General features: G+C 41.1%; 1 protein-coding gene across 2 annotated transcripts in view; it reads left to right on the top strand.

Moving 5' to 3' along the window:
• The window catches only part of glg1a (golgi glycoprotein 1a), a 36,269-nt gene that overhangs the window by 421 nt on the left and 16,523 nt on the right, over positions 1-19,325 (top strand). For both annotated transcript variants that reach the window (XM_053426323.1, XM_053426324.1), the window contains exons 2-9: positions 10,793-10,822; positions 11,515-11,601; positions 11,941-12,156; positions 14,509-14,712; positions 15,882-15,953; positions 16,720-16,906; positions 17,286-17,500; positions 19,181-19,302. In XM_053426323.1, coding sequence (XP_053282298.1) covers positions 10,793-10,822; positions 11,515-11,601; positions 11,941-12,156; positions 14,509-14,712; positions 15,882-15,953; positions 16,720-16,906; positions 17,286-17,500; positions 19,181-19,302 — 1,133 coding nt within the window. The remainder of the gene's footprint in view (positions 1-10,792; positions 10,823-11,514; positions 11,602-11,940; positions 12,157-14,508; positions 14,713-15,881; positions 15,954-16,719; positions 16,907-17,285; positions 17,501-19,180; positions 19,303-19,325) is intronic.

Genomic DNA, 19,325 nt, shown 5'->3' with positions numbered 1-19,325 from the left:
GGGAAGAAGCGGGGTGTGACTGACGAACGAACCTGCTAATGTTAGCTGCAAGTGTTAGCCAGTCGCTAGCCCTGGTATTGAGAGAACGTCACGACAAATGTCGGTCAAAAAGTCTTCCATTTATGACTTATGATATCATCCCCAACATGGAACAGGCCTCAGTGCAAGGCTGCAAACAGATTAAAAGTTGCCAGGATCCACTCTTTAATTCGTCATGATGCAACTCCGCTAAATGCACTCGCCTTCCCAACGACTTGTGAGTTTTGAATCACGTCGCCTCATATTTCTCGTCTCACCTCAACACATGGAATCTGAGAGGCGTGATACTGATGATGAGTAGGAGAAGTGGGTCCCACTGAAGTCGAGCTGCTCGGTGGTACTGTTGTCAGCCGAAGTGAGCAGAAAGGGCAGCTGTTGACGAAGGATTGTAAGTTCTGTTCAGCTTGTGGTCCGTCATGTCGCTGTGAGTAAGATCATAACAAACTGGTACAGTATCAGGGCACTTTCTATCGTTGCAAGGCAACGTGCATCTGGACTAGAACTTGCCATGGGCTAAATGTCAAATTGTCCACATTTGTTGAGAACCTACAGGCGCGACAAACCAGAGGAACGATCCAACACCAGACGTTTTAGATAGAGCCACCACTAGAGAGCCACCTCAGCCTCTCGATGGGTGATGTTTGCCTATGTGTAGTAACGGTAATGAGAGGGTTTCTCTTGCGTTAAGACCATAGTGTTACGCAGCACTAACCCCTAATGACTGGTTGCTGACCATAGCTAGTTATTGATGACAGGCGGGATAGACCAGGTCTAAGTTGGTAGGTAGCTAACGTTACTGTGAGGCAAACAGCAGTTTCAACCCATTTATCTGCAGAGGCTCTCTCTTCTCCCCGGGGGAAGGTGTCCTCCCCCTTCGGCGGGGGGCTGCACCACCATCTCTCGTTTACTCGTCATTATGGTTCAGGGGTAGTAAATGTTGCCCTGACATGTTAAGGCAATAAATGCCCAGAAAAAGGAAGATCTATACCGGACTTGCCCCCTCCCACCGTCGAAGGCAGTACCAAGGCTGTTTTGTTTTTTCATTATAAGGAAATCACACATTTATAAAGCAACCGTAACAAATGGAAATACTGCACAAATTTACCTACACTTAGATTAACAGATTTTGACTCGGCTGCAGAACCAAGTACCACCTCATTGGCAGAGTCTTTTTTTATCAGCAATCATTGCTTTGATTAATCAGCTTCTGGGATTTGATGACTCTGGCAGAGGGAGGATGGAGGAGATGACCCACACTGACTGGTCTCTGTCCTCCATTCAACTTCACTCAATGTTTTCATTAGTAAGTTAACTTGCATTTAACATTGGTTTCAAGACAGATATCATTGAGTTTTTACAGTATAGAGACCCCACTGCTGTCCAGGTTATTGTTGCTGCTTGAGGAATTCAGGCATGCTGTATTTTTTTGAACTTGTGATGTCAGGACACTAGGTTGTTTTTGTGTCCTTTAGGCCCATTCAAGCGCATCCTGTGGGATCAACCTTGTACTCTGGCTGTTGGCTGGGTGGCAGCTGACCGCTCACTCACTTCTTTAAGCTCATTAGCTTCTTGTCCACAGCAGAACTGCAGCAGACCAAGATCTCTCAATACCTGCAGCAGAAGCTTACAGCAGCTAAGACAAGCCTTGATCTGTGCCCATTATCTGCTTAGTCAAAATCACAAGACGGCGTCATCTCTGCTGGGAACAGTTTTCATGAAATACGTACAACTACAGAAGAGTAGCTGCTAAGAAAACTAAGTATTTTTTTAAAGAAAGACGATGTGGGGCAATGAAAAATACAAAATGACTCTTGATCACTTAAGGCATTTAACCTGGCTCACATTCAAACATGACTATTCACTGTTTTTGTATGATGTCTGACGTGCAACACAAAATTGTCACTTAAATTGTAAATTTATTCAAATTATAATATTTAAAGTAGAAGTGACCAACCTTCGTTTGGTCAAACTTCTCAATGCCTACATCTACAGTTGTAATCAGAAATATTCAACCCCCTCACCTTAATAGACATTATATTAATGTGGATGACAGATAATGACAATAAATGACAAAAAAACCTCATCAAACAACAAAGGATATTTATTGATTCAACCCCCCAGTTTCAGTACTTTGTGGCGCATCCTCTAGCTTTTATAACTTCTAAAAAATGTTTTCGGTTAGTGCGGACAAGCTTCTTACACCTCTCAATTGGAATCTTTGCCCATTTTTCAAGTGCAAAAGCCTCTAGATCAGTGATGTTTGATGACTTCCATGCTGCAACTGCCTTCTTTAAATCCCACCAAAGATTTTCAATCAAATTTGAATCTGGTGACTGTGAATGCCACTCCAGGACGTTCCAGGATCTTTTTCTCAACCAAGCTTTGGTGGACTTGGAGGTTTTGCTTGGGATCATTGTCTTGCTGGAAAGTCCAATGATCACCAAGGTTTCATTTGTCAACAGAAGGCATCACATTCCTCTTTCAAATGGCCTGGTACTTCTGTGAATCCATGATGCCATGTACACAATAAAGATTGCTAGTTCCTGCCGCAGAAAAACAGCCCAACATCGTCTTTGACCAACCTCCATGCTGGACTGTGGGGATGGTATTCTTCTGGTCCTAAGCCTGGCCTTTCACAAGCCAGACATGCCGCTGGTCCATACGTCCAAACAGTTCCAGTTTGGTTTCATCAGTCCATAGAACTGTCACCCAAAACTCAGTAGTCTTATCCAAATTCCTCCTGGCATATTCTAGTCGACTTTTGATGTTCCTTGTGGTCAAGAGCTGAGTGTTTCTTGAAGCCGGCCATGAAGTCCTTTTTTATTCAGTGCACGTCTTATAGTTGGCACTGACGCACTTGTACCAGCCTTCATCAGGTCATCCTGTAGGTGTCTTGCAGTCACACAGGGGTTTATCTGAGTTGTTCTGACTAAGTTGCTAAGGGTCCTTGATGAAAATGTTGGGCTTTCTTCCACGGCCAGGCAGGTTTGAAGCTGCTCCATCAATTTTAAACTTCCTTATAATGTTCCCAATTGTGTCTCTTGGAATATAATTTTTGGGGGAAATCTTCTTCTACCCAAGGCCTTTCAGGTGTGATGGAATAATCCTCTCTCTCAGCTTTTGTGGAAGCTCCTTTGTCTTTCCCATGATTGCAACTCACCTTGAATACCTTCATGTGTGGGGTTTATATATGCATCACAGCTGAAGCAAATGAAGGATCAGTATAGAGTTCCCAAAGGCTTAATAATGTTTCAACTCCACTTTAAGACACAAAAAACTGTCAGACAGCTTTAAAAAAACAACAATATTATATAGGGGTTGAATAATTGTGACATGGCTATCTTAACAAAATATACTGGTACACACAAATACTACATCATGCATTTTCCGTGTTGATTTTCTGTATCACTCAACTAATAAAGAAGTCATCCGAAGCAGAATCTTGCCCAAAGAGCAAGATTCTTGCTCAATCTTGCTCAAAGAGCAAGATTCTGTCAACTTAAATTGATAAATCCTTAAAATCTTTGGGGGGTTGAATATTTCTGATTGCAACTGTATGTATAAGAACAAAAAATGTTGTCCATAGGGTTGCAAAGGGGCGGACAATTTCCGGAAACTTTCCGGAAACTGTACATGGGAATATTGAGCTCGGGAATTTTGAAAAAAAATAATACGGAAATTAAGCGCTGAGCATTAAAAACATCATTCAAAACTCTATTCTAAAGATGTATGGAATGCAGCACACGCTGCACGTTGAATTTCAACCCTGCACTGTGCATTTCTCCATCACAAGCACAGATAATTCCCAGCATCCTGGACACTTCAGCAGGGCTATTGAGGCCTGCTGTAGTGTGCAGGACTAGTCAGGTAAGTTTCGATGATATAACTGGGGAAAATATTTTAGCATGCTGATTGAGGATGGATCATCTGTTCATCTAGCCTATTTTTATTCATTTATCCATGAATTATAAAATATTTTTATTATTTATATCTCTGGCATTGCTTTAGTGTTTTTTTACAAGATTTTTTCTCATCTTATTCTACAGAACAATGCCACGTGCACTATCTCATGTGTGGAGACATTTCACCCCAGCCAATGTAGAAGGAAAGGCTCTGTACATTTGCAAATACTGTATAATGACCTATGTTAAGAAGGACACAAAGATGCAGAAGCATATAGTCAAGTGCCCAAAGTTTCCTCAGGGCTCAAATCAGCCTATGACAAAACAAAATGTTTATATTTATGTCTGCATATGACAAGGTAAATATAGTTAGTATAAATCACCCACACAATTTCCGGTATATTCCCGTTAATTCCTATGGAAAGTTTCCAACTTTGAATATTCCCAGAATTTTGCAACCCTAGTTGTCCAAATGATAAGGAAAGAAATTAACAACAGGGCATGACATGAAACAATTTAGTTTTTTCTAGGGATGCACCAATATGGAAATTCTTGGCCGATACCGATATTTAAAATAACAATCTGGCCGATAGCCGATACCGATATTTGTTTATTTTCTTTTTGTTGTTATTCATTCACCCTTTTGTGCCAGAAAAATAATTAAATCATTATTTAAAAAGCACTATTCATCACTCTTATCTTTTAATGAGCACAGATTGAATCAGATTTATGAAACAATCTCTGATTTAACTAAACTTTATTTAACAGAGACATATTAGGCCCATTTTACCGCAAGTTGAAATGGTTCCTTGGGATCTTAATGAAATGTCTGTAACATATTGTGGTCAAAATACCACAAGGATAATTTAAAACAGCACCTTTTACCCTGTCTAAAACAGCCCTGTTAAAGTATCATTATAGAGAACGCTCTTCTCATTGATTTACGGTAGCAGTATTGCCCGTTTATTAGATGTGTTACGGCTTCTGTGTGTATAACGTATGTTGTCAATTCCCTTGTTACCTGTGCATGAGACGGATGAATAGAGCCGGTGCACATGAGAATAAAGTACTTAAACAGACGCTACGCTCATACTTTTTACACCAAGTTAAACTGCGTGAGTCAAGATAACTTAACAAGCCCTCCTCAGTTTTACCTGTTTTTAGTGTCGGGCAGAAATCACATCGCGTCAACACCTACCGTGGCCCTTCGCGATGCTTGTTTTAATTAAACAGTCGGATTCCCCTGGTCCGCACCAGTTCTCAGTCAGCTGCTAGGCGCCAGCCGGAGGGTTCCCCCAGCGGTCGCCGTAGCTGAGGTGATCCGCGAGAAGGGCCTGACACGCGTCCAGAGTGGCCGCCGCTGACCGCGTACCCAGTCCCCTCCCCGCCTTCCGCGCCGGCGCCGTGAGGTGCCAGCGGATGAGGACCTCCCGGTGCCGCACACTGAGCCTCCGGCGGCGCGGAGAGGAGGGCGACGGAGCGACTGCTCCCCCAGCCGCGGCACGTGCCCAGCGGTTTTACCACAAATATGAACATCGGCCAATGATATCGGTGAAAGTCAAGTTTATTACCGATAAGCCGATATCAGTAAACGAGGCGAATATCGGCCGCTACCGATGTTCGGCCGATATATCGGTGCATCCCTAGTTTTTTCTATTGTCAGACAATATATATTATCGAATTGCACAGTCCTGGTAGTTTGAGGCTGCAGGCTGAAGACCTTTCTTATTCAATTTTGAATATTCATTCAATAGTTCTCTTTGATTGTCATCTGATGTAGCCCCAAATTATTTTTCTAAACCTTGTCTATAATCTACAAAGCCTATTAACTGAAAATAACATTTTATTTCGATACTTGAGAAAAAAATATATAAAATATACATATTACAATATGTAAATTAGTTATTGATTTAAAAGAACAAAAGAGCCTAAACATTTTAAAAAGAAACTACAATAATAAATAGGGTTAGGGTTCATTTCTAGAAAATCTAGCAGGTGTAGTCACCAGACGAAACCTTCAGTGGGTGTTGTTTTGGATCAGAAGTGTCAGTGTGAATGCCCTGAGTTACCCAGCTGGCTCTCTGCTGCTGCTGTTCTCTGCTTCCAGGGTGAGATTAAGAGCTGCTTTTAGAATTGTAACATTTTTCTGTGTCTCCGGCCTGCCCACTGTCAGTTCTGCTGGTGGCTGTGGTTTTGTGTACGTGGTGCAAAGCCTCGGAGTCCAGAGGGAGGAGGCTCTGGAGATTGAAGACTCACTTTGTTGTGGCCGGTCGGTTACGTGAAGCGTCTGCTATTGCTTTACTCTCTCTGTTCAAACCATTTTGTTTACAATTTAAGTAATTATCGATTAGCACAAGTTGCAGCATATTGCCTTTTTTTAAAACAGAGTTGTTTTGCAATGTTCAGCCTGTTGAGCAACAGAGGGAGTGGAACCCTCAAAACTGGGCAGTGTCAGTGCCTTGCCTAAATCTCTCTTTGAGCTCTTATCCTGACTTTTCTCTAATAGCCAGGAGTTGTAGTTTTACATCCCAAAGAAACTGCATCATAAACTGCATCTGCCAAAACAGCGTAACACTTTGAATCACCACTTCTGTAAAACTGTGAACAATAACTGAAGCAAAGAGTATGTGGACACCCTAGCATGGGTACCAAATGCTAAATACTTGAACAGGTTACTCTAACACTATGAACATTTATATGCTGCTCCACTCCTCTTGGCTCAGTGTTTCCAGCAGATGTTTAACCTGCTGTAGGGATTAGCTCTCATTCAGGCCCAAGAGCATCAGTGAAGTCCAACACTGAGGCTGGCTGATAGGGTCTGACTCACAGTTGGAGTTTTGGATCAACTCAAGGCTGTTAAATGGGTTGTTGAGGTCAGGGCTCTGTGCGGGCCAATTAACTTCTTCACATCAAACCTGGCTGAAACAGGGAAGTGCCGTTCCCAAACCGAAGTTGAAACAGCAGTGCAAAACATCACGTTAGAGATCTAATCTTATTATAAGAATTGTAAAAATGTTTTTGATATAAAACTGGTGGGCTACCAGAGTCAAGGTAGTAGATGGTAAACATGTTGTCAGTCCCAGAGTCAGTTTCCTGATCGAGAAAAAAAAACCTGTGACGCAATGATTAAGCAACATTAAGCATTTCTGGGTCCTGAATCACCAAAAGTATACTGAGCTATAATTTGTTGTGACATTTATTTTGAAACTGTGCCAAAAAGACAAAAAAACATTTTTTTCCATCCTCTCAGCATCTAGTGTTTTGGAGTCCCGTTTATCCACGCTTACTGTTGATATTTTCCAAAACCCGTTCAAGTGATCATCCAACTGCAGCTTAGTTTTAACACCGTCATCGACAATATTTAAAAGAGAGGCTCAGACCCCTCAGTGCCTGTGGTTTAGCTTTATCGGAAGAAAGACACTCACTAGTGTCTAATATCACTCAACTGGATCGCTGCCGTTTTATTTTGTGACTCCCTCTCAAGGGTCTTGATGATTTTCTGTTGTTCTGACTTGATTCAGTTTGAAACTTAACAAATATACATTTGTTTGAAGGGATATCAAACAGCTGCCAAAGCAAACATGAACCTGAAAGCTTATCACTTACCACAGGCGTATGTTTTAACATGTTAGTGATTAAAACGAATTAATTCAACAGAAAGTGATCAACTAAAACGTGTATAATTATTGTGAGGCTTTATTCTGTGTTTGCGTGTGTGCAGTCTATTTGGTTTTCCTGGTTGTGAAGATTTATTATTTTTCTTCTGGATTTCACAGTTTGATGAAATGTCAGCATCACCCGCTCTTCTCTCTTCTGTGTGTGCTTCAGTGGTGAGAAAAGCTCACACACCTGAACTGAATACTGCCCTCTCCAGCTGTTGAGTAGGAAAAACATAGCAGTGTTTTCTGAGTGGAGAGTCAAATAAAACTGGATAGAGTAAGCTGAAGCTGGAGTGAGGTACAGGCCGACCTGAATCAAGAAAAGCGGTTGAACAATTTCTGTTTGCTGATGTGCTGCCTCCAGTCAACCATGGTTAGTCTTTAATTAGCTAATTGAAAATGTAGCATGCGTTGCTCAGCGTTTATCAGTGTGGCTGCACAAAGTTGCCCCGTAGCAGCTCCCAAAGACGATTCGCTGACTTTCCTGCTGCTTTGCTGATGTTCACCAGAGCGTCGCATATGTGGCTCTTTATTCTGCTCTGTTATCTTCATGCAAATGGAACAGATTTAGCGGAGTATGCTCATTTTATAATGTATATAAATTGTAAGGATTAGAATTGAGAAGTGGCTCCAATTGCCCTTGAGCTCATAAATTTGTTGCATTGATGCTTGCATATTTTTTTGGCAGCTACATTTTGCCAAACAATAATGTAAAAGTCACACTGCCTTAAAATTTGCAGGAGGAAGGAGTAGCAGAAACAATCCATAGGGTAGCTTCAGTACACAAAGAAAGAGGACAGTGCTGCTTTGAACGTCTGTGTAAGACCAGCAATGTTCTGAAAAATCTATATAAGACAGATTTGTGTTTGTAATTTTAATACCTGCAAAAATATTCAAATGTGGACATATGCTTTATATGATAGTTCACTGAGTTTTCTGTGTCAAGTTGAGACCCTCTGTTTGATTCTTGAAGCTTGACTATTATCTGATATTTTATACAACCCCACGAATATAACACAATCAATGAAATAACTATGATGTTATTAACACTTGGCACTGACATAATCATTGCTGGTTTCATTTTTGAAAACTGCAGAAAGGAGAATGAATTGCATGTTTTTCTTGTGTTAGTATTCTCTGTTCAGATAACACAGATACAAAATAAAAATACAATGGTTTACCCTGCCGCCTGATTTACAGAGGGTGAGTCTGCTTTAAGACCAGAAGTTTCCAGTAATCCTGTTTGGTGCTTATCATTCTCAACTACCGATGTAAGAATGAATCCATTCCCATTGTAGACCAAAAACAGATTTTAGTGGGTGTTATAGTCCAGGCAAAGTAGCGTTTTACGACCGACTAATTGTAAAATAATTTTTTTCAGCATAGATAATTTCTATGAGGTGCCCAAAACAACATACTTAAAGTCCTAAGAAATCCTAGTTGAGGAAATATGTTTAATTCTCATCAATGTGTGCCAATAAGGCCAGGCAACAATACACCCCAATGGGGCTATTTTTTTCTTTTACCCCTATCAAAATGAAACTTTACACACTGAAAGTACCCATGAGAAGTAAACAATTTTGTGTAGGGCAGCGCGGAGACAAGAGTTTGTCCACCAGCAGCCGCGCCCGACTCATGCAGGGGCCCGACGGGAGGCGCCCCTTCCCGTGAAGGAAGGATTGGAAGTGTGAGGAGGCGGGAGGAACGAAGACCTCAGTCTTCAATTGGCTCAGGCACCGAAATGAAGCACCGAAATCTGCGTTGCATTTCGGTCCGGGTAGGTACCGGTTGTATTGGAACCGGTGCCATATTAGAACCGGTTCTCGGTACCCAACCCTACTCGAGATTAATATGATCTCAGTATTTATATAAAAAGTGGTTTAAAAAGTATTATGTAACTGTTATTACTATTTTGCTGCAATTTACAAGATAAGGTTTTCAATTCAAAAATCGGACTACAATAGTAAGTCTATGACAGTGGTCACACTAATTTGACATTCATTTAGTTTAGAAAACCTAAGGCTTAAAAGGACAAACTCTGTATTAAGGTGTCTTTCTCTCTCTGCTCCTCTTCCTCTCACCTACTTCCAGTTAAAGCTCAGCCTCATGGTTTTCCCAAGACGAGAGCCGATTAGGTTTAATTTAGCTGCGGCTATTAAATGAGAGGAAGATCTTGAAAGATTTTTCATTTTTTCATGAAGATAATAATATCTAATATCAGTTCTGTTATTATTGTGGTCTCATGGTTTTAAAATCAGTTAAGAGTTGAACATCCTCTCGTGTGCAGCAGGTCTAAAAGATCCTACTGAAAATTCACGCAATAATGAAAGGCCCTTTTTCTTTTAGCACTGGTGGTGGTGGGTGTGTCAGCTGTTTCCGGTCACATTTCCAAAACCATTTATTTATTTTTGTCCACCCAGTTGACCCACTGAGTCTGCTCAGTGCAGTTCATAACATCGGTCGGTCCTCTTCCCACCCTACTTACACCCTGTTGTCCTGTTCCTCGGTTTGACCAGGCTGAGACCTGCTCGTTCACTGTCAGTATGAAGGGCATTGTAACACTAATGTGTAAAATACACTGTAAATAGGACCTACTATGCATGCACACACAGACACACACAGACAAACAGACCACCTATTCCTGGCCCATGCTGTGGCTGCTACGTGGTAAACAGTCAGAAACTCTTCATCCATTTGCAGAGTTGTTATTTCAAAGACACTCACACACACACACACAGAAGTTGGCCCTCCTTTGGGAATACAGCTATGATTTGGGGTTTTCTCTGGTTAAGGGGGAGGGGAACCATTGGTCAACAGGGGCTTGGCCGCTGGTCAAGGCAGAAAGCCAGACATGTCACCTCAGGTCAACACAGCACTGCATGAAAATAACACAGAGGCCACATTGGACCCGAGAAGCTGTGTCCTGACTCAGGGGCTGCCTCACTGGGAGGTGGCCACCTATGAAGGTGGACTCGATGACAAACACCTAAACGCACCAACACTCTACAATAAGCTTGCAATGATGATGGGATGTGGGGGAAATTGGTAACTTGGGAAATGGCAGTGTGGTTGACCCAATGTTCTATATTTAGTGATCAACAACCCAAAAAGACATGAAAGTTCAACAGAAATAAACTTGAAAGTATGTCGCACGTTGCACTTTAAATCACTTTCTTTCTTTCTGTCTTTCAGGAAACTGAGATTGCTGCCGAATGCAACCATGTAAGTGACTTCTGGTGCCACACCCTAAAACACAATTCCCAGCATGCATCATGTTATCCTTTAATTTCCATGTGCCGTATGTGCAGTCTAGAATATCAGACATTTCCAAAGACATATGCTGAAATATCGTACTTAGCTATTTGTTGTGTTGCAGTCAGTGGATGTTTAGACAAATGGGTTAAATATGGTGCAGGGTCAGGGACAAAATTAAGACTACTTAGAAGTCATTGGAAGCGTTCTCCTTGCAGAAGCCAGTTACTGATCTGGCTGATGCAGTGCTGGGAGCACTATCAATATTGAATTTCAGAACTTTACATTTGTATTGGTTTGAATGTTAAGGATGATATGTCATTCTTGACCCATAAGATAGTTGCAGCCTAAGAGGAGGGTAGAATGTGCATAAACTGTTTTCAGTCAAAACAAGAGTTGACAACACATCATCCACTATGACAAGTTGTTCCTACGTTCTTTTTACCCGGTTAAAAGTTTTTTTTGTAGTAGTTGTTCTTTCGCTTGTTGATGGTTAAGGGCAGAGGATGCCATACCTTGTTAAAGCCCTATGAAACAAATTGTGATTTGTGAATATGGGCTCTACAAATAAAATTTGATTGATTGATTAATACTGGACATGAGAATAAGAAAAGTGAAAAGAAATGAGCCTGCAGTAGTTTGATGTGTCATCTCTCCTCTAGCTGCTGTGGAACTACAAGCTGAACCTGACCACCGACCCAAAGTTTGAGTCTGTAGCTGTGGAGGTCTGCAAGACGATCATCCCTGAGGTCAGTTCCTCACACCCTGTTATAGTGATTTTAGTTTTTTGCAGGGTAGTGTTTGTAATTGAGTATTAAAGAATCACCCCTAATCTCATTGATGTTTTCTCCCTTCACTATTAAAAGGAGCCTCAGTTTGTTTTCAGTTTTTATAGAGCTGCTATTTTTGAAGCATCTGAAACATGCCTCAATGGCATCTGAAGCTTTCTGGACACACTGTTTTATTAAACTCACTTCTGGGCTGTATCCTTTATTTATTATAAAGGATACGGCAAAGTTTATTTGTGCAGGACCTTTCACTAACAAGGCAGTTCAAGAGTCGTGACATTGTCTGCTCTCCTCGCACAGATTAAAGAATGTGCTGCGGAGGAGCTGGGTAAAGGCTTCCTAGTGTCCTGCCTGGTGGATCATCGCAGCAACATCAGTGACTACCAGTGCAACCAGTACATCACCAAAATGACCAGCATCGTCTTCAGTGATTACCGGCTCATCTGTGGCTTCATGGACAAGTGCCGCGAGGACATCAACACACTGCGCTGCGGCAGCATCAGCATAGGAGAGAAGGTGAAATTTAAAACCTGAACTTAATGTGTTTAAAGATAAGAATTCGACATAGCACTTACTGCATGCATTCACTCTAATTATATTGGGGTGCTATATAGGTTATTTTCTGTTGAATTGACTACAGCTCTCATTGAACTGTTATGAATCTTGTTCAATATTTCTGATAAGGTATTTTGTCTTTTTTTGTGTTAACAAGGGAAATATGTATATACATTACTGTATGTATATATTACTGTACATATACAGTAATGCTAAAAACAAATATGAGTATTATAGTTATATATATTATAGAGTGATAGCATAGCAATGATAACAACAATAATAACACTAATTTTCTAATGTAATAGCAGTAATAATGCACTAGTAATAATGTAATAATAAAGCCAGAAAGGGATTTATGACAAGCACCATATACAAACTTATGTAAGAGGTATAACATACATACACACAAGCAACAACATATTAATACATGGATATGATATATAATATGGTAAATAGTCTGTATTTATATAGAGCTTTTCTAGTCTTGACCACTCAAAGCGCTTTAGAGTACATTTATGCTATTCACGCATTAACACAAACATTCATAGATACAATGCATTTATGGGCAGCACAAATCATATCCATGTATCAATATGTTGTTGTTTTTGTTAGTTTTTAGTCTTGTTGAGGGTTAAAGGTATAGGATGTTGCTCCTTGTAATCCCTATGAAGCGATTATAATTTGTGAAAATGGGCTAAACAAATACAATTTTATTGATTTAATTGAATGATTAACAGTTGAAACTTGCTCCAGTTAGTTTTATTGTAAACACTGTACAAATGTGTTTAGGCCCAGGATATGGGCAAGCAAACTAGCTTTATTCTTAATACAGCTGCCACCATGATTCATGATTTGGCCGCATCTATGATCATGGATCTGAGACAATGAAGCCCAAGGCCTCAGGAGAAGAAGTCAAGTCAGAAACATGTCACAGGTCATGGACAAGTCCCTGAGTTGTCTGACAGGATGCAGACACTTTTGTCACAATGTGGTGTGCTGCTTGAGTGCAGCTGTAAAAGATCTGGTGACCTTCAACAGATTTCTGTCAAGGACCATAGTCAAAAATTGTTGCACCAGTAGAGCACAATGATTTCTTGATGGGTTTCTGTCCAAGTGACTGACTTGTAGATTTCCTGGGCAGGACAGCTGAATTGAAGTCTGAACCACAAGCAGTGAAAGTGTTTTTTATGGACTTTGCAATCTCGTCAGTGTCAAAGTGTTTCCAGATTTTGTGATGGGTCTGATGAACCTTTGTCGCTGCTTCCACTTAGAAAAAAGCTAGACCGTGAAAAGAGAAGTTTGATGGCAGTTTGCGAGCGACCAGAGCAAATTAATCTTTGAACATGTTTTCCTTCTGCTGAGCCAAGCTAAACCCTGATAAATATGTTACACATGCAGTTATTATGGGATATCACATCGTCACAATCAGAACTCAAAGCAAATTACGCATTTGTCAGGGGGAGCGAGATGGTTTTCATTATCAGGAATTTGTCACAGCGGCTGACTTCTATGTGATCGAGATGAGACTGACCAAGCTCGCTTCCAACCACACTGAGAAAATGTAATACATGTGGTCGTGGTTAAACTATAATCCACACAGTGGAACATTTGTGAGATTGTGTATTAGGCACTTAGATAATTATTGTTTTCGTTTAAAAAATGTTTTCTCTGTTTTGGTTTTCAAAATGTCAGGACAATTGACGAATACAAACAAAAGATATTTAGTTTAAAACCACAAGGGATAAAGCAGACAACAGATCATGTGGCTGATGAAATGATCATGCAGTAGCTGCTTTTGTACCAGGGCAGATATAGACACATCAGGAATGTTGAGTTGAGAAAAGTGTGGTTTCATAAAAATGGCTGCCTGGTGGATTTAAATGAATAATTTTTTTTAAATAAAGGTTATTGAACTTTGGTTACTCAAACACTCAAGTAAAACTTCAAACCAATACTTTTCACCGGTGTTGCTGAGCACTAATGCATCTTAAGGACATCTTTTGTTATTGAATTTGGGAAATGTGACCCTATTAATAAGCCTTGTGAAGAAGTCATAGCAAACAACAGAAGCTGCTGTGATGTACTCTAGCTGTTGAAAGTAATAGTTTAAAGAGAATGTCTGTCTGTGTCTTTACACGAATCATGAGGCTGATACAAACAGGAGTGGATGAAATGAAAGAACATAACAGAAATGATAATCTTTTCTCCTAAAATGAATCCTGGTTGTAACCGAGCTAAACAACATTGACCCTGACACTGAAATTTACCTGCTGAAACTCTGCTGTTCTTGGATCTTTGACCACCTTGCAGGACATCCACTCTCAGGGTGAGGTGATCGCCTGTCTGGAGAAAGGTTTGGTACGGGAGGTCGAGGAGCAGGCTGGGGCACACACCATCAAGGACGACTGTAAGAAGGCCATCATGAGAGTGGCTGAGCTGTCTTCAGATGACTTCCACCTTGACCGCTACCTCTACTTCTCCTGCCGCGAGGACCGGGAGCGCTTCTGTGAAAATGTAAGGATTTATGCAAATCTCCACAGGACCACCCGATCTCGAGTTACAGCTTTGCAAAAGAGCCGACTATCACCATAGCATTAATTCTTATTTCCCTTCAGTTAGACTGATTTCAGCTTATGCTCCAAATAGTCCAAATTGTCTATCCTGCTTTACAATAATATACAATGTGTATCCCATTTTTTTTTATAGTTTGAAGTCGCTTTTGGTCGCATCTTGTTAAGCCCTATGAGACTAAATGTAATTTATGAATATGGGCTATTCAAGTAGAATTTGATTGATTTAGGATGTTATCACTTTACCTTTTCTTTTTCTGATCACTTTATTTTTATAAACGAGTTAATCAGTTGCCTACATTTTGAAACTCATTGGTTTTTAGCAACTGTTCTGCTTCATTTTTTGCTTTTTAACTCGGATTTCAGGTCAGAAAAAACATACTGAATATATTTTTATGAAACGATCAGATCTAGTTTGGAATTACTATAGAGTCAGTTCTAATCAGAAACTCCTAATGCTGGTGATATTTTTGTTTGTTAAATTATCTCTTTGACAGATTAGGTGATTATAGAGGCATGTCATAGAGATGACAGACAACACATCAAGACAGTAATCAAACAAACATGCCATCAGAAGCAGTGTGTCTGGCTGTCTTGTGCTTGGAAAAGCCCAAAATATTGTGTGTAATCATTATTCCTCTCATTTATGTACAGTTTCTTCTCTTCCGGCAGAGCATTGTTAGCTTTGAGCCATTGGTTAACGTCACAGAAATGAGAGAACCCATCGAGGAACTTAAAAAAAATCTATCATGCTCGTCTTTCTTTTAGGAAACTCTGCAGAACCCTAGATGTAATGTTGGTTGTCGACCATTATAACACACTAAACAATCACATGTTACACCCTATGCCCATTGATCATTTCTTAATCCCATGTTTCCTGGGTTGGGTTATAATGGGGCTGATGTTTTGCAGTTGGACCCCTATACAATACAGTGTAAATTAATTTGAGAGTAAGATTTCTTAAACACACTTAAGAAAAATACAGCCTGATTTCCAAGTCCACTGTTAATGTTCTGAACATCATCTGTGACATCCCCCTTGCCTCTGAGTTATTGACTGATTAAGAAACTCAAGCTGTGATGTAAGAAGTGTTCTTTTATTTTGATTTTCCAGACACTGGCAGGAGAGGGACGAGTTTACAAATGCCTCTTCAATCACAAGTTTGAGGAGACAATGACTGAGAGGGTGAGTACTGCTCACCCAGTCCAAGAATTTATTTTCTTCACCGTCTTTGAGAGAAATTTTGTTGATTTACCAGCTCTCATCTGTGAAGAGAACAGGGCGCCAGTGGCAGAGTGGCCTTTACTGGTGTTCTCTGGTGAAGGCCAGTCAAGCTTCATGGTGCTGGGCTGTGAGAACAGGTCCCACTAGAGTTCGTCCGGCCCTCACGGAGTCTGTTTGTGACGGTTTGGTCAGAAACATATTGTAGTCTGCTGAAGGTCATTTTGTAGAGATCTGGCAGTGCTCCTCCTGTTCCTCCTCGCACAAAGGAGCCCTGTACTACCTGTGACACCTGATTGTGCTGCAGGTACTGCCTCTTGCTACCAGCAGTGACAAGGACACTAGCAGAACACAACTTGATTTGGCCTCTCCACTGCACCTGTTGTCACTTTTATTTGGACCAAAGCAAGTGAAATTGATTCACAATCACTTGTGCTTCCTAAATGGACAGATTGATATCCTTGAAGTTAACTGACTTGGTGTTGTACTGCGACGATTAACATTAAACATTTAAAATGCCCATATTTACTTAAGTGTGAAATAATTTGAGGAGAAATTAATAGAAAAATAATATATTATAATATATCTATCTGTATATCGTCATATATATATATTATAAGTTATTTTGTTATGTTGAAAACCGATTGTTAACATCAGATTCTGTGAGTAAATGTCACATCAGAGGCAAATAGTTTTTAGCTCTGTTGTAATGCTGATGTTGGCTCCTTAGTGCCGTGAGGCGTTGACCACCAGGCAGAAGCTGATTGCTCAGGACTACAAGGTGAGCTACTCGCTGGCCAAAGCCTGCAAGTCAGACCTGAGGAAGTACCGCTGCAGTGTGGACACCAACATTCCCCGAGCTCGAGAAGCTCGCCTGTCCTACCTGCTTCTCTGTCTGGAGTCCGCTGTGCATCGAGGTGAGCATCTCCGCCTCATTGTGAACCTGTCAATCACTCTTAGTCCCAACCACCAATCACTGTCTTTGATTGTTTGTTGGGCAGCCAATGGCCACTATTAGCTGGATTGCCTGTCAGTCACTGGTGTGTTTTCACCTGAGATTTATTTACTTGTCAAATAAACAATGACCATCTGTCTGTCAGTTTGGCTAATGTCTTATCATTAGTCAAAACTCTAAGAGGAAAAAAACCTTAGGCTCTGAATGTGAGCAGCTCAGAGACAGTGAAAAAGAAGAAATATTCCTGATAATCTGATAAAATATTTTCAGTCCAGTATTTTATACTTAGACATGCCCCCAAAGTCTTAAGTGCATGTGTGTGTATGACTGTATGTTTTCAGGTCGTGTGGTCAGTGGCGAGTGTCAGGGAGAGATGATGGACTACAGGCGGATGCTGATGGAGGATTTTTCTCTGAGCCCGGAGATAGTGCTGCAATGTCGCAGCGAGATCGAGGGTCACTGCTCCGGTCTGCACCGAAAAGGACGAACACTGCACTGCCTGATGAGGGTCGGCCGAGGAGACATGGGAGCCATCGACCCCAACTGTCAGAGGGCGGTAAGTCTACATTAATATGTACTATAATCTAGATTGGGTTGGGAATAATAAGTTACCTTCAGCAACAGCACTACTAGTCTGGTAAAGAAATTTAAATATTTTGTTAATTTATATGTATAATAGGGCTGCTCGATTATGGAAAAAATCATAATCACAATTATTTTGGACAATATCGAAATCACGATTATTCAAACGATTATTATGTGCCCTTATTCTGAAGTCTATGCTTTATCTTTAAATGACTCTAACCGGAATTGTCCCTCGCATCCGGTTCAGGTAAACACCGATGACGGCTGCATGTCTTATTCCTCCGTGAAACCAGGATATCGGTGCCCGGTTATTCAAACCCTTAATAATGGCAACCCTAACACTCTCCAAAAAAACACATTGTCACTGAGAACTTTGAAATTTCCTCTCATTATTAAATGTCCCCATCTTCCCCCCCCCCCACTACAAGCAGACAGACGGAGAGAGAAAGAGAGGGGTGGGGATGGCTATGAGGACCATCATCATTACCCACGATTCCTACATTGAACGGGATACATACAACAGCAAGCGGTGAAATGCGGGCTGACCGGCGCGGGTCCGGTGTGAGCAGCCAGGCGGGAGTACGCTTGAGAATGGACGCGGTTCCTCGTCGGATTTCGAATCCAAAGTGTTCATAGAAGAGAATTTTCTCTAACCTTCTTGTCGATCAGACGGGGCTGCCCTCCCTCAGCCATTTTCCACTCGTGCTGTTTTTTAAATACCGCCGGTCACCACACACACAACTCGCCTCCTTCACTTTACAGCTGCTTGAGAGAGAGTGCCAGGCAGCTGGGCCGCGTTGAATGCTTTGGGGGATGGACTGAATTGCGCATGCGTCTCTTTCGAAAAAAAATGCCAAATATCGTTTCAACTCGATTATAGTAGTTTGGAGATCGTTTGACCCCATAATCGAAATCATGATTAAAATTCGATTAATTGAGCAGCCCTAATGTAGCCGTAATGTGTCAGAATAAACCGATCTGTAACCACTGGACTGAAGCAACATGTGTACACATTCAGTTGAGGCATGTGGATGTTAACTGGTGGGGAGCTAAATACTCTGGTTCTATCTGACACTCGGCAAACTAATATGATATTGTTTACCCATATTTAGACAAGTTGTTGATCCAACCATTTCTCCTGAATGTGGTATCCAAGGAACGGCTTGAGAAAATCCCATTATTTGGCAGAAACGATTACTTGAACTCCAGCGTGACCTGATTAGAATATTGGGATCAAACGTCTAGGTCACTGTGACCTCACAACACACATTTTTTACAATAAATCCTATGCATATTATGATAAAAATACACTTAATATGTTTAATACATACATGCTCCTAAGTCATACATCTATACAGTCTGGAGAGACATGGATATAAACAGAGCCTCCATGTTGATGTGGCTAGTTCAGCAAGTCAAGTCTGTGACAGTGGAAAGATGTTTTCAGGAATATGTAAGGACAAAGTTAAAAACCATGTTTCTTAACAATTTTCCAGATGTCTTACATTTAGTCAGAGATCACTGGTTACGCTGCCCTGTCTAATTTTAGCAGTAAATACTTAATTTCCCAGAATGTCTTTCAGCACCCCACAGAGCAGAACCCAAGCTGGTTCCTTTTTTTCTTGATGGGAATTTTCCTCTCTGTCCTTAGCTCCAGACTCTGATTCAGGAAGCCGATCCCGGAGCCGACTACCGCATCGATCGAGCACTGAACGAGGCGTGTGAGTCGGTCATCCAGACTGCCTGCAAACACATCCGCAATGGAGACCCTATGTGAGTCGTCCTGCCACTCTTCA

Source organism: Pleuronectes platessa, chromosome 7 (genome assembly GCF_947347685.1).
Source record: "Pleuronectes platessa chromosome 7, fPlePla1.1, whole genome shotgun sequence".
NCBI lineage: Eukaryota > Metazoa > Chordata > Actinopteri > Pleuronectiformes > Pleuronectidae > Pleuronectes > Pleuronectes platessa.
The sequence above is the reverse complement of the archived record's forward strand: the minus strand, read 5'-3'. Positions and strand labels throughout refer to the sequence as shown.